The following is a 25,354-nucleotide window of genomic DNA, read 5'->3' as shown; positions in this document are numbered from 1 at the left end:
CCTTAGATCTTCTGGGCAAGATTTTTTCAGTTTAGGGTGTTACACTCCCACGTATGGAGCTGCAGAAGCCTCAAGAGAAGCTGGGGCAACCACGTCTCTCTTCAGCAGGCAGGAATAATTCTTCATTTCAGAAGAGTTTTGTCAAGGTGACCACGAGCCACTTGTCAGCACATAGCCCTTGCTTTGCTAGTCCAGCAAACACCACTCTGAGGCTGCAGGCCCATCCTGTTATTCCGTGGCTGCCAGAGTTCTCAGGGATGTGTGCTAGAAGAGAAGTAGGGATTATCACATCATTCTGCAGGAGTGACAAGAGGAAAGATCTTCTCTGTAGCCCTTTGATCTTGGTTTTAGCAAGGTACAAATGTGCCAACTTTCATTTGCAGCTGCTTTCCTGAACATCATTCCTCATCATCTTGCAACTGTTTGCTGTGGAAAGTTGCTACAAACGACAGTGTAAATCTTGGTTATCAGGAGGCCTGTTAAATTCAAACTCTTGATAAAACAAGCTTGTTTTCTTGTCTTCTGCAATGTGTTGTCATAGCTGCCACCTAGTGCTAATGCTGATGTATGCAGAGGTGAATGCTTCAAAATTGGCCCTGTAGAAGTGGAAGTTTTATGAACAAAGAAGCCAAAATGGATCCAAAGGCCACAATTAATCTTCACATAAAAGAATTCATCATAAAAATTGTTAGTATGAAGGTTTGGCTCCATGATTGCTAAATCACTTTATTATTTGCACCTATTTCCATAGAAATCACAGAGTGCTTCTGAGATATGAGGCTGTTAAGTATTGCAGCACTTCTGTTTACCAAAGCAGAAGAGTACTTTTCTACTACTTTTCTACTTATTTCGGCCAAATCGTCCCTAAAGATGTTGCAAAGGAAGAGAGGTGTGAATGTGTACATGACAATTGTAATGCTCCTAAGGCATGGAATCATGGAATGGTTTGGGTTGGAAGGGACCTTACATATCATGTCATGCCAACTCCCTGCCATGGGCAGGGACACCTTCCACTAGACCAGGTTGTTCCAAGGTCCATCCAGCCTGGCCTTGGACACTGCCAGGGATGGGGCAGCCACAGCGTCTCTGGGCAGCCTGTCCCAGGGCCTCAGCACCCTCACAGGGAAGAATTTCTTCCTAATCCAATCTAAACCTGCTCTGTGTCAGTGGGAAGCCATTGCCCCTTGTCCTGTCGCTCCAGGCCCTTGTAAATAGTCTCTCTCCATCTTTCTCTAGGTTATCTTCAGGTATTGGAGAGCTTCAATTAGGTCACCCTGACTGTCATCCAAATAACAGAGGTTGGACAGAGCTTGTGTTTCATGTTCTGGGTGAAATTTTGTGGCTGGATTTCCATCACAGTGCAGTGTAGTCCAGTCCTGACATTCATTGGGAACTTCCTTTAGTAAGGGTTTGTTTGTGTGTATATATAAGCAATTAAGGAGGGATGGTGTAACACTCCATTGATGAGTAAATTGAGCAAATATCTTTTAATCCCAAGCTTCCCAGTCTGTTTTAGGCAGCTCTTCTATTAGCTGGATTTGGATCAAATGCTCTTCTTCCTCATGTGTTTCTCTAGCAATGACCTGTCCTGAAGGCCAGGTGTACCAACAGTGTGGGACACCGTGCAACCAGACATGCCGGTCACTGTCCTACCCAGAGGAGGACTGTGAGCAGCTCTGCCTGGAGGGGTGCTACTGTCTCCCTGGGCACTACCTGGATGAGCATGAGCAGTGCGTGCCCAAGTCCCAGTGCTCCTGTTACTATGATGGGGAGATTTTCCAGCCAGAGGATGTCTTCTCAGATCATTACTCCATGTGGTAAGTGCACTATTTGTAACCCTTCCCTACACATTGTCGCTCCAATTTTTGGACGGCTTGAGTTGTTAACTGGGTCAGTTCCTGTGCATCTACTGAAATTAGAAGAAGATGTGAAGTTAAAGAAGAGGCAAGATTTTGCCTCCAACAAGCCAAATGGTTGATTTTGCTGTTGTATCTCTCTCCAGTTAATTTGAAATGTCACCTTACTCAGAATTAGTATTAAGCCCTGTTCTATGAACAGTTCCTGCCAGTTTGAAATGGAGCTTAATTACTGATAACAGTTACTTTGTGGGCTTTTAAAATGTCACTTTAATGTACTGTGCTACACTTCTTAACTGTTAAAACCTAATTACCGATTGTCAAAGATATAAGTATTAAAAAGCATTTCTAATTGTTAAATTGAGTAGCAGTACACTTGGAGTGGGAATGCAAATTGCTGGGCAGGCTCAGTTTTGGGAACAGTGTGTTCTTTTCCTCTCTACCACAAAAATCCCAAGTTTCACGAACTAGGTGGCCCCTTACCTTTTTTCACAGTAAAACTGACTGTTATCTTGCCTAGCTTTATCCCTGTGCAGCTGCACTGGTTCCAGCAGGACAGGGCAGGCAGCTGGGTTGCCATGCCACTGTATCCCATCAACTCCCTTAAGGAAAGCTTGCCTTTAGTGTTGGTAGACACAGTGGATGGAGAGCACCAGCTCAGCCCCACTGAGGTGTAGTTTGGTATTCTGACAAGTTCCCTATTGGCTGAAAATCAGCATGAGTGAAAGCTAAATGTTGTTTAATTAAATATAAGTTCTGTTTGTTTTTCTTAGCTATTGTGAGAATGGATTCATGCATTGCAGTACAAACAGAGCTCCTGGTGCCTTCCTGGCTGATGTTTTTGCTGATGAGAGACCATCTCCCAGAAGTTAGTATGCCTTAAAAATTAATATTTTATTTTTATATTTTTTTCTCTTCAGTATCTTGATAGTGTAGATTGGAGAAGAAATTCCAGAGGTTGCAACAGCTGTGATATTCTGAGATTTTTTTTTCTAATTTTTTTCTTTTTTGGGGGGTAGAAACAAAAGGGATGTGTGGGAGGGTGCAGGGCTCACTGAATCTCACCTCTCAAAATTAAAATTATAATTAGCCACTGCAGTCTCTCTTGAGCTGAAAAGGTTAAAGGATGCCTTGGCAGTGATCTGAGGTCCCCAGTGGCTATTTGAGGATCACAAGACATCAGTAAGTCATTAGTTTATACCTTCTGCTTCTTACTAGTGGGATGAAAACTCTCTTTTCTGGTGCAAATGAGGGTTTTAGTGGCGTGAAGGTTACACTGCTGCCAGGTTTCCAGCATGCCCTCCAGCCAGCAGGAATCTCCATAAAACCTCCTGGAGACTGACAGCTGCCACGTTTCCCATCAGTGGACAGGTTTACCAAACATTTGACTGAAGGCTGTGAGAAGTGCATGGGAACACATCTAGCATGTAACTGGGGTTTGCAGCATTGGAGAAAGGCCAGCAGTGCTCTGGAGTCTTTTGGGGTTTGATACATGGATGGAGCTTATAGGATTGTCATGGGATAGGGGGTTTGAGAGTGGATGTGTCTCAGAGGGGACAGGACTAGTGGAGCTTTAGGGAGGCCTGGCAATATCCAGGAGTTGGACTTGGTGATCCAGCTCAGGATAATTTATGATCTCTATGGGAACATCAGTAGAGCCAAACATGGTGTCTTCCACAGCACACTGACAAATGCACCTGTACATGGGGTGTGGAGGAAATTTATGGTTGATATTTGCCAGTGCCTTGGAGACAAAGGGTTGTTGATTGTCTTGCACCTTCTCAGGATAAACCACCTTCTAGAGGAAAACACTGTAAATGCCTCTGTTGGTACAGGGCAGTGACCTGCTTAATGTTGCTTGCTAGGGACAGTGTTGCTGGATGGGTCACCTGTTCTTCAGGTGTTCTTCACCTTCCAGGTGAATATCTCACCAAACTCTTCCCTTAATGCTCCTAAGACATTTCCTGATAATAGGATGTCAAGACTTAAAAAACCCCAGAGATGCATATTGCTAGTATCACTTGAAATAATATCCTGGAGTTTCGTGGAAAAAAAGATCATTCTGGTCTTCTGTCAGACCATAAAGTCTCAATGAGTTTGTATTGAAACTCAGGACACTGTTATTTACAGTCACCAATATGGTTATAATCAGTGTGGGAAATGGCTCTAAATGCAATAACACACGATACTGTTGCTTCTCAGAATATCAATTTTCTGCTAACTTTGTACAGTCCCTAGAGGTGTTTGCATAGCCCTAGTGCAGTCTGGAATTGCACTTTTATGTTTAGTGCAGCTTTTTTGCTTTAGTATTAATTAGTATTATTTAATATTATTGCTTTCATGACAGCCTAACTGAGGTCACTCCAGGGGAAGTTGGGGGTGTTTTCTTTGCCATGTCATATGTAGTGGTGTTGTTCCAGACTATATTCTAAATTAGTTTCTAATCAAAGTGTTGACCCACCTTTTAGAAAAATGCTGTGACAACAATACTTGAGTTCTAATTGCACTTTTTGTAAACTGATTTTTTTAAAAGTAAAAAGAAGCTTGACATGCAGATTCCCCATGGAAAAAATTATTTGTCCTGCCAACAACCCAAGAGCAGAAGGAGTGGAATGTACCAAGACCTGCCAGAACTATGACCTGGAGTGCATCAGCCATGGCTGCATATCTGGATGCCTCTGTCCAAAAGGGATGGTAAGCAGGTTTCCTTACAGCAGCAAGAAGCAGGTCCTCTTGGCTTTCTTGCCTTCATTCTCTCCTACCATCTTGCAGCTTTGGAATAAGTGGTTGTGAAGTATTGACTGTCAAGTTGTGGCTGGTTTAAAGAATGTGTATATCTGCACTGAAGATGAACATTAACTTGTAAAAAATAATTATGAATCAAAACTCCAAAGCCTGCTTTGAAGACCAGTTCATGTTTTCCTTTAGCTCCTAAACCCCTCCTCAGCCTTGCTGATCTTGCTTAGTCAGAGAGACAGAAGTACACCCATACTCAGGCTGATCATAGGGATGGATCACCTCTCCTCCAAAAAAAGGCTGAGAAAATTGTTCAGCCTGGCAAAGGGAAAGCTTGGGGGTGACCTCATTGTGGTCTTGCAGTGCCTGAAGGGAGCCCACAGGAAAAATGGAGAGAGACTCTTGACGAGGGCCTGGAGTGACAGGAGAAGAGGGAATGGCTTCACACTGACACAGAGCAGGGCTAGATTGGATATTGGGAAGAAATTGTTCCCTGTGAGGGTAGCGAGACCCTGGTACAGGTTTCCCAGAGCAGCTGTGGCTGCCCCATCCCTGGAAGTGTTCAGGGCCAGGTTGGATGGGGCTCTGAGCAACCTGGTCTAGTGGAAGGTGTCCCTGCTTATGGCAGGGGGTGGAACAGGGTGGTCTTTAGGGTCCCATCCAACCCAACCTGTTCTGGGATTCTCTGATCCAGCCACCCTTCCTGCTGATACTGGTTCCTCCTTGTCAAGTCTCCATCTCTCCAGCTGCCTTCCTGTGGTTTGTACCAAATTGAAGGTTCCCTGGGAGAAGGAATGTGGGATATGAAATTTGCTAAGATTATGCCAGGGGGTGTCTTGGAATTGCAGATGGTGTACTAAACAGATTTTCTTTTTTCACTGAAAGAGGCTTTCTGGAGTCCAGTGTTATGTCCCACTGCAAGCCTCAAATTTAATTATTAGTTTCAGTGCTTTCTACCACCAAATTCCTTCAATTATCTTACAAGAAAAACATCTCCAAAATTCTCAGTATGCAGTAAGTTCTAGCAGTAATAGAAACATATTTTGAGCATTGCTACTGTATTTTGCTGATAAACACACAATTATGTAAATAGATTCTACTCCAGAATAAAATGCCACCTCTAGGCAAAAGCTCAGGCTTCTGAAATGTCTTGGAGGTGAAAAAGAAGAGAATCTGAAGCCACCCATGAATTTTCACCACAATTTTAAAAACAACTGTTACTTCTTTTCATATTTCAGTCTGTAAATGTCTGTCTCCTAAGTGAAAAATATTCCTAAAGAGTAGCAAGATAAGAAAACTTAGAAAAGCTTGTGTACTTGTAAAGTTCCAAGAGCTCCAAGGTGAACAGACCTCTGATTCAGTGAAGAAGCTTGAGATTTTTGGTTTCAGTTCTGGGATATGGTAGTAGTATACTTTTGACATAATTATGGAATGAAAATTATGATACTACTCTGCCGGAAAAAATCTCAACCACCAAACCAACTTCCTAGTAATTAACCTTCATGTTTGGTACAGTATTTCATATTCTTTTTCAGTAAGTTGAAACAATTGTTTCATAAAATTTTTGCCCAGAGAGCAGTCTTTGGTCTTTTGGAATTGTAAACTCCAGCTGACTTTGCAGTGATGTGAAACACACCCCTGAGTTCAACAAGGTGGTTTGTCAGGTTTTGGATTGAGGATTCAGGCTCAGTAGTTTAAAAAAAAAATAAATTAGTAAATAAATTCTCTGTCCACTAGATGACAGTATTGTTTAATCTTCACTAAACTCAGTGAACTGATTGATAAACTGATTCAATAAACCAATTACTAGTTCTCATTGGCTTCCCTTTTGGCAGAGATTAAAAGTCATGAGATACACCAAAGCCACGATGGGAGAAGCCCATGTAGAGATGATCTTGTAACCACTACCATGCAAAACCAGGATCAAGCCCAGTCCCTGTTCATGTGTGTCTTGTTTATCCTGTGTTTGACTCCTGGCTCCACAGGAGCTGCCAGCTCATTCTCAAAGAGCAGTTTCGTCCTCCTCACCCAATGGGATGAGGTTTGGGAGAACCCTTTTTTCTGATCTCTGCGCTCTGCAATGAAGCTTTGTGCTCCCTGACTAGAGAAAGATTTGGGATGGTGACCAGGATCTCCTTCCCATCCTGTCCTTTTCTAACACAGAGACTCTGGAAGCACAGAGACAAAGCTCAACAAAGTCAAATCAAAGTCTGTGTTTTCCAGGCTTGTACAGCAGAGGTGAGCAATAAAGGGACTGGGAAAAGGAATTACCATTTTATTGGTCAGTCTCCCTTATTGGTGTTCTGTAATCCTGCCTAATTTACAAGTACTCGCAGAGTTGAGCTGCTGTTTGCAGGAAGGTTTGTGGGAGGTAACAGATTACTCAACATGTGTTCCTATAAATATTTGCACATATTATCATGCTGGAATAAATTGTGCCTTCTTACTGAAGATTTTTTTCTTTTATGGTAGCATATGAAAGTTATCAATGCTCACAGATAACTTAGCTTGAAGACATAACCTAATTTCTTTCAACTGAAAAACAAGTTTTTTAGTTAATCTTGACTTAGTATTTTACATTGTTTTGATTTCTAGCAAATAAAAATGTTCAATATGTCATAAAAATAATTCTTTTTCTTCTGTCTTTGATCATCTGGAAGGTGGGAAATTCTCCATACTTGTCACCCTTTTGCACAGCAGAAAAGAAAAATCATAACATATGTGCAGAAGTGTGTGGAAAAATATGCTTTCTCAGATTAGTTTACTGCACTTCAGTTTTTCCCATTGGAAAATATTAATAAATATACAAATGGAGTGTTAACCACCTTTCTGGGGAAAGAGAGGAGCAGAACAACCAGAGAGCACAAAATCCAGACACTGAAAAAGTAGAAAATTAGTTTCTTTCTATTCCCAACAACATTAACAAAAATAAGGTTTAAAATTTAAATATTTTATTGCATTCTGACTGCTGAAATAAAGTTATTTCTAAAACTTTGATATGTTAGCAGAAAAAGGAAAAAAATACAGACCCTAAACATCTTAACCAGGAAAGCTTGGAAGGTTTTTTCCTTGCTAACTGTTTTCAAATGAAATTTACCTGACTATTTTGATTTCTCTGCTGTATATTTTATCCTACATTACAATGTCTTCATAAGGAGGTGGGCATGTCAAATAAATATCAGGGACATGCAGCTGACGTAAGAAAGAGGAGTCAAGTAAACCAGCACATTTTGATCTTCTAACATGTTGTTGACTTTGTTTGCACAGTAAGGGTGAGAGACTGTTTTAGTTAAAACAAAAATTTATGAAAGTTCTTCCTTGTGAGAGTGGGGACAGGTTGTCCAGAGAAGCTGTGGATGCCCCATGGACCTGGAAGTGTCCAAGGTTGGGTTGGATGGGGCTGAGAGCAACCTGGGATAGTGGAATGTGTTCCTGCCCATGGAACTGGGTGATCTTTAGGGTCCCTTCTTCCCCAAACCAGTCTCTTATTCTTATTAGTTATTGGGTTCTAATCTGACCTGCTTCCTTTACTTAATCCCATGCTTCTTCATACCTTTGGCTGACTTTCCACTGAAACCCACATGTGTCAGGAGGAACAGAACTTTCTGAGCTTCCCTTGACAGAGGGATACTCATCAAATTGTGTTAACCAAGAGATCAAAGTTAAGGTTCGTTGAGATGGATTTCAGGACCATAGGATTTCCTGACTTGGAAGAGATCCACAAGGACCATCCAGCCCAGCTCCTGGCCCTGCACAATTCAACAATCCCACCCTGTGCCTGAGAGCGTTGTCCAAACGCTCCTGGAGTTCTGGCAGCCTTGGAGCTGTGACCACTGCCTGGGGGAGCCTGTTCAGTGCCCCACCACCCTCTGGGGAAGAACTTTTCCTAAATTTCACCCTAACCTTCCCCTGACACAATTCCCACCATTCCCTCGGGCCATGTGCCTGGTCACAGAGCAGAGATCAGGGCCTGCCCCATCTCTTCATCTCATGAGGAAGCTGCAGAACTGCTGTGAGCTCTGACCTCAGTCTGCTCTTCTCCAGCTGAACAGACCAAGTGCCCTCTGTCATTTTTCATGTGGCTTCACCTCCAGTGCCTTGACCATCTTTGTAACCTCCTTTGGACACTCTAACAGCTTTAGATTCTTATATTGTGGTGCCCAAAATTGCCCACAGGACTCAAGGTGAGGTTGCATCAATGCAGAGCAGTGCGGGATGATCACCTCCCTCTCCACATGAGTGTGGGTAAGGAGAATCTGAAAGGTTTGGAAACCTGTAATATTGTTCTTTCTTTTGCAAGATTTTTTGACGTTTAGCAATTAATAAGACGGATCAAGGAAATGACGGACATTCCTGTTTGATCCCCAAGTAATGGAGGGCTGGTTGTCAACCACTTGTAATCTCATAGATGCAGGGCATCATCCTAAGGGCATTTAATGGTGCAAACAGCTGATGTTTTCATTACAAACCTCTGTCTTTTTGTGTGGTTGCCTTGCCAGTGCTGCTGCCTCCTGTCATCTCAAGCACTCGACTGCTAAATCTCCTGTATTAACTGCAGTCTACTGATGGATTGAAATACTTCCAGAGAATATCCATCTGCTTATGAATAGTTCTTCTGGCCTTGTAGTGTAGTACCACATGGTCCCTATAGTGCAACATGGCAGCAGGCTGCCAGATGTGCCCCAGATTTTGGATGGGGTGTTAAAACGCCCAGTGGATTGTGTGTTACTGTTAACAAAATTGTAATTTATTGAATTTTGCAGAAAAAAATTAACATTCTTCTGGTCAAAGTCTACTTTGGATTTGTGTGTCCTGCTTCCTGAATCCCACCCACTGTCTGTCACTGTTCAAGACAAAGTGCTCTTCCTTCTTTTTTGGTGGTTTAACAGCTGCTGCGCTGGTTGTGATAAAATATCTAATACCAAGCTGTACAAGGATTTTAGGGAGCAAGGAGAAGAAGTTCTAATTCTCTTTTTACTAACCAGATGTCTAATCCCAAGTTTTGTATCCAGAGGCAAGCCCTCAAGTGTATTGTGAACTCTGTTGCTGAACACTGCAAAAGTTCAGCAACGTAGCCACGAGTGTGAGGTCATATTCCTGCTTTTTTCCTAAATACCACCAGGAAGGAAGGAAAGAAGGTACTGAACTCTTCTTTCTGGTCTTGTCTGGACTTTCTCACCATCCTCTGTAAAGGTGAAGGCAGAGCTGCAGCTGTGTTATCTAGAAAAGCATTTCTTTGTTTCCATCTTGCTTCTATTGAAGTGATTTTATTTGGCATAATGCAGCTCTCCATAAGCCACAGAGCATGTGGAGCTGCATATGAAGGAAGGGTCTCTGGGCTGTGAAATTCTTCTTGTGAGTTGTTCCATGTGGCAGTTCTAGGCTCCCATAGGAAAAGGCAAAGCTGTTCTTCTTTATTAACCTGGCTTTCAGACTACATTGATCTCATTGGCCCATACTTAATGGTAAAAAATAAACTATTTTGATGATTTTGCAGAGTTTAAAGTGGGAAGGTGATATTTTGTGACTTTTGAATGAGAAGAAGGGGAAAGGCTCTCCATTTAGGTATTCCATGAAACAAGAGCCAAACCTATCCTGGCTTTGCCAGAGCTGATATTGAGTGAAAAGTCAGCATAGCCAGCTGTGGTTATGTTTGATTCTCTAAAACTGGGGGTCTTCAAAAGGGAAAGTAATCACAGACAAAGAAAACAGAAAAGGAGTGCAAAACCTGAATAGTCTAAAGCCATTACTTGTTTTCCTTTGGTTGTAGTTTTTTGTTTGTTTTTGGTTTTTCTTGTTTAAGTGGGACAAAAGATTTGTTGTTATGCAAAGAGACTCAGAGCAGAAGGGTGAAACTGAAAATATGGGTAGAATATGAAGTCCTATTTCCCAGCAACAGGGCCTGTTGCAGAGAGAGCAGAATAATACCTCAAGTGGACTGATATTTATCCTGCCTTCCAGGAAATAAATAGGGATTTGAAAGAAAATGAGTGATTACTGCAATTTTCAGAGGAGAGTTGATAGAGGATTGGCTTTGTTCTGTGACAACAGAACCTGCACTTGCACGTGCAAGAGTTAGTCAGGCACTGGCTGAAGTCAGTGGCTTCTGGTCTCCTTGATGTTCCTATTTCCATTTTTAGTCCATCTGGGCCCTTTGTCTGCTTTTCTAGTAGGCCTTTCTCCAGTTTGTTGTGTGTGAGAAGATATTCACCTGCTCTCCATGCTCAGGTTACCCTGCTTCACTGCATCCTGGACCTTCTCATTGTGACATTCTTTTATAATGTCATCTATTTTCCCAGCAGCTTGAGGTGGTGGGGGCAAGCTGTGATTTATGTACCTGTAAGACTGTGATTTATGTACCTACAACTCTATTTCTGTTAATGGCTAAAAGTATTAGCACTACTGTGCCTTTCTTGCCTTGGATAGCCTTCATACTTTCTTTTATTCCTTTCAACCTTTCTTTTATTTTTCATCCACACATTCTGTGCTTGCTCCTGGCTGCTTGCTCGACCTGCACATGGCCACGTACCAACAGCCCCGTGTGGTGACAAAATTGTGTTTTACTTAGGTGCGGCATGAAAACAAGTGTGTTGCTCCTGAGAGGTGCCCGTGCTTCCACAATGGAAGAGAATATGCCAAGGGAGAAACAGTGACTAAGGACTGCAACACCTGGTGAGCGACTGGAAGGGTGTTCTTCTCTTTAGGGGGCCTGTTTCTGATAACACCAAATATTGTTCACTTAACAGATCTCTTTTATAGAAAACCAGTTTTTGCTGCATAGTAATTGCACAGACAACAGGTTCCCTTTGTGTTGCATAAAGATCCAATAAAATTCCTGGCAAAGTCTGGCAAACTCTACCTTGTGCCCTACAAATAGTTGTGTGTCTGTGTAACTCCTCTGTAAGCTCTAGATAGTGGATTTTGCAACACAAGATAACAATATAGGACTTATATGCTTTGGGGTGGAAGGAATGGAGCCTGGGCTTTGTCACTAAACTTTGCTGTTCTGTTTCCCTTTTTGTTCCCTTTTGTTTTGTCTGAGGCCCTTCAAATCAGCCATTTTCAGCCAGAAGGGGTGGGATGCACCAGCTATAATATGACAGGAGCTCTTCAGCAAATTATAAAGAATTAGGAAAGGGACAGGGTCGACCTTTAATATCTCAAAAGAGTGCTCTATCCATTGATATATTAAAAAATATGAAAATAAATGGAAAACTGGTACTTTCTTAGAAGAAAGAAGTGAGTGCTCTGTGTCTTTCACCATTATCCTGCTTTGTTGCTAGAAAAGGATTTATATGTCCAAAGGGGAGTTCTGGGCTGCTCAGTGTGCCTGGAGGGAAGCCCTCAGCACAGGCTTTGGTAAGGTACAGTGGGCCACTTTTGGCTTCTCCTGCACAGCACATTGTCTGCACTGGAGGTGCTTTGTTTTCTGTGTGTGTGTGGGGAATGATGGCTCTTTCCTTCAGAGCTCCAAAAGTCCAGGGTATAGGACATTCAGCCACTAGCAGTGTGAGAAATCTGTTTTCTTTTAAATTCATACTTGAGAATCTGTTATGTATTCTACCCTAAATGTCCCTGTCCAGCTCTGTGGCAATCCCAGGAGCAATGTTTATCATTCTCTGTATGACTGGGGAGAGTTGGGTCAGAGAATCAGCACCACTGCATAGTCCAAGGCTTGATTTTTGTTTGGTATGCTGCTATTTGAATAACAAATTTGATTTCAAGATTTGCATTTTTTAGCTAGTGGGACTGCTCTGAACTAGCCTAAGTAAGCCTTGGATTAAGGTTTTATATGGAAGTACTGACCTCCCAGTGTTTTGTTTCATTTCTTTCCTTTGGAGCTACATATAACAATGTGCATCCATGTACTGTAATGAAACTTGGGGGAAAATAGGCTTGAAAGGGAAAGAGATGGAAGAGAAATGGGTGTTTTTGTCTAGATACATATTCTATAACCTGCTTACATTGCATTTAGGTAAAAGTGATTCAGCTGAAAAATAGACACTGTGAAAATTTTATTGAAACAAGAAGAGTACAGCGTGAAACTCTTCAGTGTTAATAAATTTGAAAGGTTCCTCTCAATAACCATGATCAGCCTTTATATTTTCAATTATTCCTATAACCTTGGATCTTAAAGTAGTCACAAGTGTGTTGCTTTATTCTTGTAACTGCCCACTTAATTCTGGCAATACCATTATAAATTATATTTCCTGAAATACATAGAATTTCCTTCAATATCAGGGTCAAGAAAATGTAAGAAATAAGCCTTTTTCTCATTAATAAAAAGTTCTTCCTCAAATTTTAGGTGTTTTTTGGGAATGTGAATGTAAAATTGGAAATAAGGTCCCTTCAAAAATGTCACTAGGGCGTTTTTGAACTATGTGACTTCGAGAAGTTTCCTGATAGTTCTCAGCAAATATCAAGTCAAATGTCATTTAGAAAGTGATATAGGAAATTACTATTGCTTTGAGAATTGATTGAGAGTCTGCATTTTGGAGGTTGAGATCTTCCTTTTCTTTTGCTTTTTGTACTGCTGTTGCAGGAGTTCTCATTCTCACTTGTTCTTAGCCAGATGTGAACACCTGCAAAGGCAATATATGAGCCAGAGGTGTCAGATTTGGCATTTACATCTGACTTGACATATGGGAGACCCTAATTCATGAACAATGGAATGTCTCCAAGCCTAAGCCAGTGGCAAACCTTCTGTTATGCAATGTATTGGGAATTCATTATGAAGCTCAATGAAAATCTTGGAGTCACACTTGTGCAGCAGCGCTCAGCAGAAAATTGCTAATCTGAATTTAACCACCCCACGCCCCTTATAATCTGTCCATGCACGTATTTACAAGATCTTGCTCTTGTCTAACTGTTAGCACAGAATTCATAGAAGGGGGGGGTGGGCAAGAGGTTTCATGTTACTGAAATTTCATTCTTTGAAGAAAATGTCTTGCACAATATTTATTATGATGTGAAATGTTACCAGGATTAAATAATGTTTATGCTAAGGTTAAGGCATTATTAGAGAACTCAGTTCAGTGCCCGGTTTTTCCTTTGGGTAGCAATTTGATCTTGGGAAAATACTTGAAGTTTTTATGTCTGTAAAGCATGGATAGAATTCCTCTTTCCCTGTCCTCACAGAGCTTGATTAGAAAATTCCTGGGGCAGTGATGATATCTATCTGCATTCATGGAGCATTTAGTGGATTAATGTTTTGCCGTCCTTATTAATTAATTATTAATCCTAATTAATTATTAAATTATAATTATTAGATATCGTGTCAAATGGTATTCTAACTCTCCAGTGATTGTGGGTTGTATTTTATTTGCTCATCCTTTTGCTAGTTAGCAAATCAATTTATTTTCACTGATCAAAAGCCTGTGGATGTCAAGGGAAAGTTCCCCTTTCATATTTGCAGCTTCTGTAGCAAGGTTGTGGTCCCCCAGGATAGCTCTGGGAAAGGAAAAGAGTGGTGGATGCACTGTTTTGCTAAAAGGGTACTTGGAGCAGACCAGCGTATCCTAAATAAAATTCTAGTATGAAAGAATATTGCAGCAGACTCTGTCCTGACCTATTTTGTAACAGGGAAATTCAAACCATGCAGAGTCCTACACACAGCTTATAAGAAACAGAGAAACACATCCTTTATTCATTTAATCTTAATGCACTGTTTGGATTTATGCACCCACTGCTAACATATGGTGATTTATGTTAATGAGAGAACCTCTCATCTGGTGTTAGAGACCTCCAGGAGGCAGAGTCTGTGGCACTTTCACTTTGCCTAAAACACTTTTCATTCTCTTGCTTGTTATTTACATTGAGATAAGGACAACTGCTTCCTTTTTTGTTACAGCATGTGCCAGGGGAGGAAGTGGGAGTGCACCAAAAATCTCTGTGATGGCACCTGCACTGCTATTGGTACAGCTCATTACTTGACATTTGATGGATTGAAATACAGGTTTCCAGGAAACTGCCAATATGTGTTAGCTCAGGTAAGAATATGTCAAATGCTAAAACCGCCCAATCATATAAAAAGAGTTTGACACCAGGTGAGAAGCCCAGTGTTGGATAAAGCACAGTTAACTATTTCTAATTACTAAGTCAGATGTATAGTAGAGAAGAATAGACCTTATTAATGCTCTATTCTTAGAATTAATTATTAATTCTCAAGACATCTCTGAAGAGATGTCTTGAGAATTTTGAAGTGTGCATTGTGTTCCATAGAAATCAGGCTGTCATGTGCCCAGCTGGTCATTGTGAACCTTATGAGAACACCTTGGTACAGAGCAGAGCTGTCTGAATCTCATCTTTAAAATGGAATTGTGGCTACCCACAAACCAGTGTTTTCTTCTTTTCCTCTTTATCCTGTAGTGGAAGTTTGCTGTCTGGCTGAGTGAGACAAGGAATATGCTCAGTGAACCTTCTGTAAATACACCCAGAGCATAGGCTCTGCTCATTCCCTTCAGTATGGTCCCTGTCTTGTTCCATGCACCACCTGCTTGGAGAACCCTGACAATATCCATTTTCCTCACAGCGAGGAGGAGAGGGGGATACAGGCAGAGCACACTAAAGCCAACTTTAGATTTGTGAATGCAGCCAGAATTTAGAGTTAACCAAGATAAAGGCTCATCTACACGCAAATTATCATGTATTTAGAAACGTCTGTGCAAACAAGGATTCATCTGAAAATTGAGTTTAAAACTAGATGGATTAAGTGCTGATTGATAACAGCTGTATTCTGCAGTTACAGTGTGATGTGTTTCTTGGGTGGAATACTCTTTTCCCTACAGAGTCCTCATGAGGCACATTCCTCCTTGCAGTTCTGCTTATGGAGGAAGGTATGATCTACTTGCCTCTGCCAGGTCTTTGAAATATGCTCCCACCTTGATGCCAGCTGGATTATGTTTGAGGAGTGATTGCTTTGCCACTACTGAGAGCTCTGTGTAAAGGTCTTATGGGCAGCAATACCATATGCTACTACATATCTACTTAAAATGGAATTTAGGTCTGTTTTCCTTAAATGACAGACACAGAGAGCTCCACACAGGGCCTTTTTCTTAAAAGGTGTGTACTGATAAAAATGAACACAACCAAAAAATAAAATCTAAAAGGCCAGAGAGATATGAGTTATCATATAAATGCAGTATGAACTCTCCGAGGATCTCAGAAATATTTGACTTAGAAGAAAATCAAATACATTAAGCTGTGTATTCAGATATGCCCTGTGCCCATCATACATCTTAAATATCACACATAGAGTAACACTGTGGATTCTCCCTGCCAAAAAATACTCTCCAAATTATGCATGTGTGTTACTGACAGAGTGTGCCCCACTTAAGAGATGGAACACATGAATATCAGTGCTAAGCATAAACTAAATGAACATGGCGTGCCAGTATATATCCTATTGACCACAGATTAAACAGTGTTGTTTGAGGCTTCTTTTTTCTCTATATTTTCCCTGTATGTGTTTTTCAAATACTCTGCATTACTGACTCATTTATTTTCTTATCTGATAGGACTTCTGCAAGGGTGACTCTGGAACATTCCAGATACTCATTTCGAATGAAGGTTGTGGCTTCACTGGAGAAAAGTGCACCAAAAGGGTTATCATTTTGTATGAAGGAGGGGAAATAGAACTGTTTAATGGAAACGTATGTACTCTTCCTTTTTCTTTCCTATTTTTTTGGGAAAATAATTTCAGATTGTTCAGTAAACTGAGGCAGGAATGACCTCATGCTCAGGGATTCTTGATAATAAAATGAACAGATTAGCAGGTTTATATTTATCCATTTTATTTCCAGAAGTATATGCTATTTTGGTATTTCTGCTTAATGCCAATCAGTTTATCTCAGATAATCATAGAATGGTTTGGGTTGGAAGGGACCTGAAAGATTACCCAGTTCTACTCCCCTGCCATAAGCAGGGACACCTTCCACTAGACCAGGTTGCTCAGAGCCCCATCCAACCTGGCCTGGAACACTTCCAGAGATGGGGCAGCCTCAGCATCTCTGCGCAACCTGTGCCAGAGCTTCACCACCCTCACAGGGAAGAATTTCTTCCTGATATCCCATCTAAACCTCCTCTCTGTCAGTGTGAGGCCATTTTCCCTTGTCCCACACCAGACCCTTGAAAAGAGTCTCTTTCTCTTTTGTAATCCCTTTAGCTACTGGAAGGCTGCAATAAGGTCTTCCTGGAGCCTTCTCTTCTTTAGGCTGAACAATTCCCACTTTTTCAGTCTTTTCACAACAGAGGTGCTCCAGCCCCCTGATCATCTTGATAGCCTCCTCTGGACTCATTCCAACAGCTCCATGTCATTCATATATTGGATGCCACAGACTCTTTCTAGACATGGTTTGTCAAAGCTTGTTTCCAGCAACTTGAAGTGCTAGGAAGAGTTAAGAAATGACCGACCTGTGGCTAGTAAAACATCAGAGCTAATTTAGCAATCTGAAGGACTAAGCAAACACACACAAAAAAAGTCACTGCTCAAACAAGTTGATGCTGAAATGTCAGCTGTCCTTCACCCTGTTAAATTGCTGGATGGAATATCCACCCGACTATATTCTTCTTTTTCTTCCCTTTTGCTACTAACAAACATGGAAGAATTAACCAAGGATCACTTCCACCTCCAATGTCTCTTCCCAGCAGGAAATGAGCTTTCCAGGGGGCTTTGCCTTGAGCACTGTAACAACTCATGCTGCCTGTGAGCTCAACCACTGCAGAGCTGCAGTGGATTATTGTTTCAGTCGTTGCCTTTTCAGAAGTCCTGTGCTCTGAGCTGGTGTCTGGACCAGAGATTTGCAAAAAAGTTCCTAGTGAAATGTGAACCCACTCTACATTTGCCTTGTTTTGGGTTCACAGGCAAAGTTGTACCAGGTTTGGAATTGCCTGCAAATTGCCACTGAACCTTGGCAGGAACACAAAAACTTTTATTAAACGTGTCTATGCACCTTGACAGCATAGGACCCACGTAGGCTTTGGGTGCTGCAGAAATGAACACAAGACATATTGGTTGTCCTGTGCTTTATTTCTACTGCTAAAGAATCCCTGGCTTGGGTGAGAGTGAATAGCAGTACAGGGATCATTCCATTGAGCTGGGCTTTGTCTGAAAGCTTCTTTAGGTGACAGATTTTCAGAAAAGCTGTGATTCCATTTGGATACGTAAGAAAGGCCAGAAGAAAACAGCAGGTGATTTAGGCATCTAGCAGCTCCAGCATCAGAGAGTGGTTCCTGAGAGAGCCTGACCTTGTAAGACCTAGGTCTGTATTACAGCACTGTCCATATGACCCTGAGAGAATTTTTAGCTGTCTTTTCAGAGAGTTTAAGGCTCAGTGTAATAATATCTAGAGCAGGTTTGCTTAAAATAACAACAACCAAAAGACATTAAGGAAAACCAACTGATACGGAGATCTTAGGCAAATTCTTATTCAGTGATGACTTTCTACACTCCTTTTCCACAAGAATCCTTGGAAGTAAGCAGAAGAATTAGTATTATATAGTGTATATATATAGTATTATATAGTATATATATAGAATATAGGGGTTTTTTTGAAACATTAAAATGTTTCAAATTAACATTGTTTTAAGATGATATGTTTTGGGACCAGCTTCTACTGCTGCTGCTAAGTAGGGGTTTAATTGACATGTTACAGTTCTGGCTGACATTTTAAAAAAAATGAAATAATTTTTGCTTTTCTGAAACAAAACTGCAAGTTCGCAAGGTCAAAAGTTTATTATTTCATGGCTGGGCAAAAAGCCTCCATAAATAAAAATTCTGTAATTTATGTCAACCCCCCAGCTGAACTTTGTCCTCTTCTGTTTTTTGGAATCCTCTGAATTTGTAAAGACAAAGACTGTTCTAGAATTTTAAGTGGTCAAGTGACTATATTGTGTAGTAATATGTTGGGCATAGGAGAAAGTTAAAAAGTTTTCAGTACCTAAAATATCTTTTAATATCTTCCCTAAAGACACTGAAGTTCTTCTTAAGAAACCCATGGAAGATGTAAACTGTCTTCTCTGGGAAAAATGTTTCTGATGATAACTCAGAGATGAAAAGAATTGCATTATGGTGCTGAACTTTTACTGACTTGAGCAAGAAAGAAATGGGATAAGGAAATATAAGAAAGTGGGATAAGGAAATATTTTGCCCTCAAAGGAGGAGAGTGGGTGAATGGTTTCTGGACTCTTCTTTCTCCCTTACATTAATTTCTATCTGTACTGATTGAAAATTTTCATCTGCCTCTTCCAGAACTACGTAGTTAATGCATTAATGGTGCTTAAAGTAGCAGCCATGCCAGACTTTTCTTTCCAAATGTGGCTAATATTCCTATTAGAGATCCCATAGAAAGGGGATTGTGGTTTGAAAGAGAGCATTTTAAATTAATCTCTTAAATTTTTAGTAGCTGGAGGCAGTGAATTTGCAGCCAGATGGAAAAAGAAAGAGGCACACAGGGGAAGGGAAAGTGATGGAAAAAATGAATTGACACTGAAAGGAATCTCTCTGGGTTTTTCTTGTTGGTGTAGTTGTTGGGAAGAAAGTCCTTCCTGACTCCAGAATAAGACTGGTCTTTCAGAGGCCACTGATATGAGTGGTTCTCCCAGTTCTCATTACAGTGGAACCGGAAGAACAGAATTTAAATGTTAAGCTTCCTAAAAATAAAATAATAAAAAAGCCCAAACCAACATGTAATTATTCAGTGAACTAGTGACCAATACTAAACTGGTAATTAATTTAGTACAACCTGTCTTTATCAGCCCTCCTTCATATGTTGTGTTATACCCTGGGACCACATTCAAAGACTTTGGAAATGGGATGAGATTGAAATATTGTACTTGTATCCCAAAATTCTGGTTTTCTCTGGAGTATCTGGATAGTGCACGGAAACTCTCTGGAGAACAGGATGATTGGAAGCACCTGGTAATGTGTCCCACTGGAAAATCACCTACTTTAAAACATGAGAGACACTGCTGATAGCACAATGTGTTTCTCTCATTCAGGTAAACATCAGGGTACCTCCAAAGGGTGAAAATGATAATTTAGATGTCATCAAGTCTGGCCGTTATTACATTGTTTTACTGGGCAAAAGCATCAGTGTGACCTGGGACCTGGCCATGGGAGTCTCCATTATCTTAAAAGGCAATTTCAAAGTAAGTGTTTTTTGCTTCACTTCTTATTCTCACTAAAGATTGCACTTAACCTGTTCCTGGGGAACAGCTTTTTCTCTTTTTTCAAAATGTAGATTTTAATGAAATATTAGGAACTTGTTCAAAAATGTAGGGGTTGTTTGGTAATACTGAAGGACCGCCTTATTTTCCTGGTTGTTCAACTATAAGTGCCAAATCCTGGGTCATTGGAAATGAATTATGACAGAAAGAATGAGTGCTGTGGGGCCTCACAATAACCATACCTTGAGGGATTTCTTCTGCATTCAAGAAGATCAACATAAAGAGCCAGATTTACTGGTGATGGTGATAGGGCAGCGATCTCCAAAAATTAAATGGGATTGGAGGGATACACTCCAAGCCGAGCCACAGGGCACTGCTCATTAGAGCAGTCCTGCTTTCTGGAGGCCTTGGGGACAGCATGGTCCTGCTTTCAGTAAAGCAGAATGGGAATGGGAGCCACACGCTCTTTGGGAGAGACTGTCTGTTTTAGTGGCCTTGGCAAGGCCATGAGTAATTCCGTTTTTAAACTTCATGGCATTAAAGCACCAGGCTAAAAAGACTTCTTAACAAAACCTTAAACTGGTCTACAGATGTAAGATTAATGCTTTCTGTGTTTTTTTCCCTGCAAGGATCAAGTGTGTGGTCTGTGTGGAAATTTTGATGGAATCCAAAACAATGATTTGACCAGCAGCAGTGAACATCTTGAAGTAGATCCAGTTGACTTTGGGAATTCTTGGAAAGTTAATTCCCGCTGTGCTGATGTTGCAAAGGTGATTGTGAATGAACTGTGAAAACTAATTAGTGTAGGTTACAGTTACACTGAAGAATGGACAGAGAGCTTTGAAAGGATTAAAATACATAGAAATTAACTCCTTCCTCCATGTTTTTTCCAAATAGTATTATTTCTTTAAATCTGGTGAAAGGTCAATTAACTTAAGTAAAGCCTCTGGGCTGCCTGGCTTCAGAGGAATGTTAAAATAGCCAATTTGTATGGTAGAGACTGTTCCTAGAGTTATCCAGCCCAGATGCTTGAAATCCAGCTATCACTGGAAATCTCATTTTAGAGTTTAATCTTAAAAAAAATAGCTATAATTTTCAGACAGGGGGAGTTCAGATAAAAATTTTATTTTTTCCTATTCAAATTTCTATATGCCAAGATATCTTAGTCTCTCCATTACAAAGCATGGAATACATAGGTTAATTTCTGTATGATTTATTTTTTTTTAGTAAAGAACATTCAGTTTTTATTTTCAGGTTAGAAAGGCTTGAACAGAAAAAGCAGGATACAGGAGGGGATGGGAGACCTTATTGCCATCCATCATTGCCTGTGAATTTTGGGGAGGATAGCTTCTTTCTAAAAGTGTTATCTATGTCCCAGTGCTGGGCATTTCTTGGGATACTAATTATACTACACATAAGAGTCTGCCTCCTGTTTTCCAAATGCAGAGTTTTGCAAGAATGATATTGAATAATAAATCTGTATGTAGCTGACAAATGAAGCCCTAAGTATTTCCAAATGAAATGTGCAAGGAAACACCTTGAAAACAACTTGTTTTGACATTTGTAAAACAAAGCATTTAATTCAGCTGATTTTTTTTTTTCCTTGAAAATTTGTCCAAGTGATCAGAGGCAGGAGGGTGGAAAAATCCTTCTTTAGATCTTTTCTTACAAGATTTAAATTACCAGAAAAATACACTGAAGCATTTATTCTTGATCGTGTGAAATCTTCTGGGGTAGTTGCTCATTATCTGCCAGTGTGACATAGCCAGAATATTACTTTGCTGAATGTCACTTTTTTTCATATGACTTGATTGAAGTGCAGTAAGAAGGTGCAGTACTGAGGAGTGAGGCCGCAGTGTCAGACTGAGAAGGAGCAGCTTCTCATTTCACTGTCATAGGCACAGGACAGGACCTGCAGGGTGTTGCTGTGTTAAATTCCCTGTCAATGCTAGTGCTCCTTGTTCTTAGATAAATTAAATGGGAGGAGGGAATACTGAGCTGTTTTTATTCAGCAGTGGCCTTGGATATTGTCTGCTGAAATCTGATCATATTTTTAAGTCTCATGGACCTTCTGAGGAGTTGTGGATAATCATTTGTCAGGATGGGTGTTTGGTACAGTGGGTCTTCCTGTTATCAAAATACCTGAGTTAAAACTTCAGGATACAAGTAAGAGCTGGAGAAAATCAAGGAGGTGATCTGCTCTGCTGCAGCAGGATCTATGTATGTTGTACAGCAGGTTGAAACATTAGTCAAAGAAACAATTTCCTTTGCTAGTGAGTCTCCTACTTCAATTTGAAGACTCCCAAGGTCCTGAAGACAAGGCTAATGTAATCTCTACTTGTCTCTTACAATATTAAGCCCAACCTGGAACAGACCTTGATGTCTCCACTGTGTGGTGGAAACATAGTGAAGCAGATGATGGTAGAAACATCATGCAGCATTTTGTCTGGAAATGTCTTTGAAGAATGCACAAAATTGGTGAGTACTGGGTCACATGTTTCACATTCTTCAATGCTACATGATCTTTACTGGCATTGATTACAGCTGAGGGAAAAACATAGTTGTGCTGACAGCACACTGGACTTGGTGCAGACTTGCTGGTGTTCTCAATCTCTCACCTTGTCCTGTAGCTGATGCTTTATGGGAAAATGCATCCTTATGGGAAAATGCACCTATTAAGTTATGAAGTAACTTCTTCCCAAGGGAAATTTTACTGCACAGTCCAGAGACTGCACATGAAGTAAGGCCTAAGGGTTGAGGTTTGAGGGAAGGGGGAGCTGAGCCAATGCAATGCCATTCAGGCTGTATTATACCCAATCTGCTGCATGAGAGGAATGGGGACAAGGCTTAAAAATATTAAGTGATCACAAACTGCCATCCTTGCTGACATCAGCAGAAAGATTTGCACTGATTTAAGTGCCACCTTGAGCCTTGGCAAGTGGAGCAGCCAAACCATCTGAAGGCTAACAATATGTACAGGAAGGAGATGAACTGTCCTGTGCCTTGTGTTTCTCTCCTGTAGGTGAATCCAGAGCCCTACATTGACATTTGCCTGTACGACACTTGTGCTTGTGAGTCTGTTGGGGACTGTGCATGTTTCTGTGACACCATCGCAGCCTACGCACACGCCTGTGCACAGAAAGGGGTTGCTGTTCACTGGAGGTCAGCGACTCTGTGCCGTAAGTACAGAAAACATGAGGCAGAACTATGTGAAAACGTTCAAAGTTTTGGCTCAGACTGGTTGGATTTAGCTCTGCTCCCACGGACATCCAGAGAATTTCACATTAATGGGGCTGGGTTTACAGCTCTTTTTTGACTCTCCCACGCCCTGTTTATTTCTGTACCTGGCAAACCTGTTCCATCAATTAGGGGATGCAATAGCCTGTGGTACAAAATCTAGAGGAAGAAATAGTTTCAGTAATATGGAGGTACATGTGCATTAAATAAGGTTTACAGTTTGGGGTTGTGTTGCACTTGCTATTACCAAACCTAAGAATTTCTGGTCTTGAGCAAGTATTTCATTGTGTGAAAAAAGATGTGATCTGCCTTGATTGTAGTCAAACAATAATGTAGTAAAAAAAAAAAATAAAAAAATGTGTATTTAAAAGTGAAAATCTTTCTTTTTCTAGATATATGTGGTCCGCTTTGTCTCAGATAATTCTGAGAGGCATGGTGGATATACACTGTGGTTTGACTTTTTTTTTTTTTTTCTCCTCTGATTCTGTCCCTTGCATAGCACAAAGCTGTGAGGACCTGAATAGGCAGGAATTAGATTATCAGTGTGAATGGAGATATAATAGCTGTGGACCTGCTTGTCCTGTCACATGCCAACACCCCCAGCCTTTGGAGTGTCCTCTGCAGTGTGTGGAAGGATGCCATGTGCACTGTCCTGCAGGTAAACCCATCTTTTGATTTATTTAAGCAGCTTTTCTTCTTTGTAACAGGTTCACTGATGTGTTTTCACCACAATTCCTCACTGCCTGAGGAGGGAGGTGGTTGGGCATCTTGGTTTGGGTTTGTGAAATGGGCACAGTGTGTGAAGGGCATGAAGTGTTGCCCAGAAGAGGAGGATGAACCCATGCCAGCAAGGATGAGAGAGGATGGGAACAGCTTGATGAGACTGGAGGATTAGGGGCTGTGTGGCAACAGAGATTGTTGACTCTGTGGTTAAACTAGGATATGAATTTGTGCTGGGAATTGATAAAATGCTCTGCTTCATGGCAGCTACAGCAGTGAAACACATTGCCTTCACCTGCTTATTACCTCCAAGATGCTCCTGAAAGTGCCCAGCTGGCATCCTCCCATGAGCATCAGCTTGCAGCTTAACTATTCCAGCAACTACCTTGTAGAAAAGGAAAAAGAAAAAGAAGACAGGAAATATGGGACAGGGAGAAGAAAGGGAAGAGGGGAAACAAATACGGTATTTTAAGACCCCAAGTAGCTATTCTGGGCCCTGGTATTTCTGATCAGAACAAGGTAGAGGATAGGAGGAGAAATAAATAATAAACATGTAAAATGGAAAATGCCATTTCCCCCAAGTTACCGATATCCTGACATCTTCCATGCTTTGTTCTAAAGATATATATACCTTCTGTGTGGTGCTGGCAGGTATTACAATGGGTTAGGTGCTTTCAATATCTAAATAAAAGCCATTACGGGGGAAGAAGAGAGATACTTCTTGGTGTCAAGTTGGCAGTGGCCACAACACCAGACAGAGTATTCAGGAGGTTTAAGCTCACCTCAGAAGTACTGTTTTGCTTTTAACCCCATGACTAGTTTTACAGTTCATGACAACTGGCATCTTTACACTGCTCTGCTGTTTTGAAACAGGGAAAATACTCGATGAGCTGTCCCTGGATTGTGTCAGTCCAGAAGAATGTCCTGTGTGTGCAGTTGGAGGTGACAGGATCCCACATGGAAGGAGAGTAGTTTTGAACAGAAATGATCCACAGCACTGTCAGTCTTGGTATGATGGGGTTGTGGAGGGAGCCAGCATCCCCCTTCTGTAGGATGAGGGGTCAGGGATGAAGTACATCCTCATGAATAAGTTTATGGATGTAACTTTAAATATATACTCCAAAAGAAGCTTGAAAACCATCCATTATGTCAATATCCCTTCACAGAGAACCCAGAGCTGAAGATTTTCAGTGACAGTAGTAGGGATTATAGAATGTCAGCTGAATTGAAGCAAGTGAAATCCATAAATTCCTTTCAAAATGACCTTTTCAGATGTGTAGGTGGCCCTGGCTTCAGATGTTCCACTTCTTTTTGTGCAATATGTGACTCAACATCAATAAAGCTGTCAGACTCCTTCCTTCTGCCAGTGCTAAAAATTCCTGTGTGTAGTGCAAGGTCTGAATGTGCACTCTGTCTAGAAATTGCTGAGATTATTAGCAGTTGGAATTGTGTCCCATTACTGGAAAACCAGTTTCCATGAGATACTAAGGTGATACCCGTGGTCTGATCCTGTATACAGGCGTTTCCAAATAGGATAAAATGGATGACAGGGATTGTGATGCTGTGCACTGGGCAGGATGAGGGCCTTCAGTTACAATGCAGCAGAGACTGTTTGCATTTTGTTTAATCCCCCATGGCAT

General features: G+C 41.0%; 1 protein-coding gene across 1 annotated transcript in view; it reads left to right on the top strand.

The window, feature by feature from the left end:
* VWF (von Willebrand factor) overlaps nt 1-25,354 on the top strand; it is a 127,139-nt gene that overhangs the window by 45,542 nt on the left and 56,243 nt on the right. The window contains exons 16-27 of the mRNA XM_005532685.3: nt 1,577-1,817; nt 2,630-2,724; nt 4,390-4,550; nt 11,161-11,264; nt 14,443-14,581; nt 16,109-16,243; nt 19,590-19,739; nt 20,387-20,527; nt 22,116-22,235; nt 22,780-22,936; nt 23,494-23,652; nt 24,588-24,723. Coding sequence (XP_005532742.2) covers nt 1,577-1,817; nt 2,630-2,724; nt 4,390-4,550; nt 11,161-11,264; nt 14,443-14,581; nt 16,109-16,243; nt 19,590-19,739; nt 20,387-20,527; nt 22,116-22,235; nt 22,780-22,936; nt 23,494-23,652; nt 24,588-24,723 — 1,738 coding nt within the window. The remainder of the gene's footprint in view (nt 1-1,576; nt 1,818-2,629; nt 2,725-4,389; nt 4,551-11,160; nt 11,265-14,442; nt 14,582-16,108; nt 16,244-19,589; nt 19,740-20,386; nt 20,528-22,115; nt 22,236-22,779; nt 22,937-23,493; nt 23,653-24,587; nt 24,724-25,354) is intronic.

Source organism: Pseudopodoces humilis, chromosome 5, assembly GCF_049639895.1.
Source record: "Pseudopodoces humilis isolate 2021_Gansu_Grassland_sample_001 chromosome 5, ASM4963989v1, whole genome shotgun sequence".
Taxonomy (NCBI): domain Eukaryota; kingdom Metazoa; phylum Chordata; class Aves; order Passeriformes; family Paridae; genus Pseudopodoces; species Pseudopodoces humilis.
Note: the sequence above shows the minus strand (reverse complement) of the source record. Positions and strands in the feature narration are given on the sequence as shown.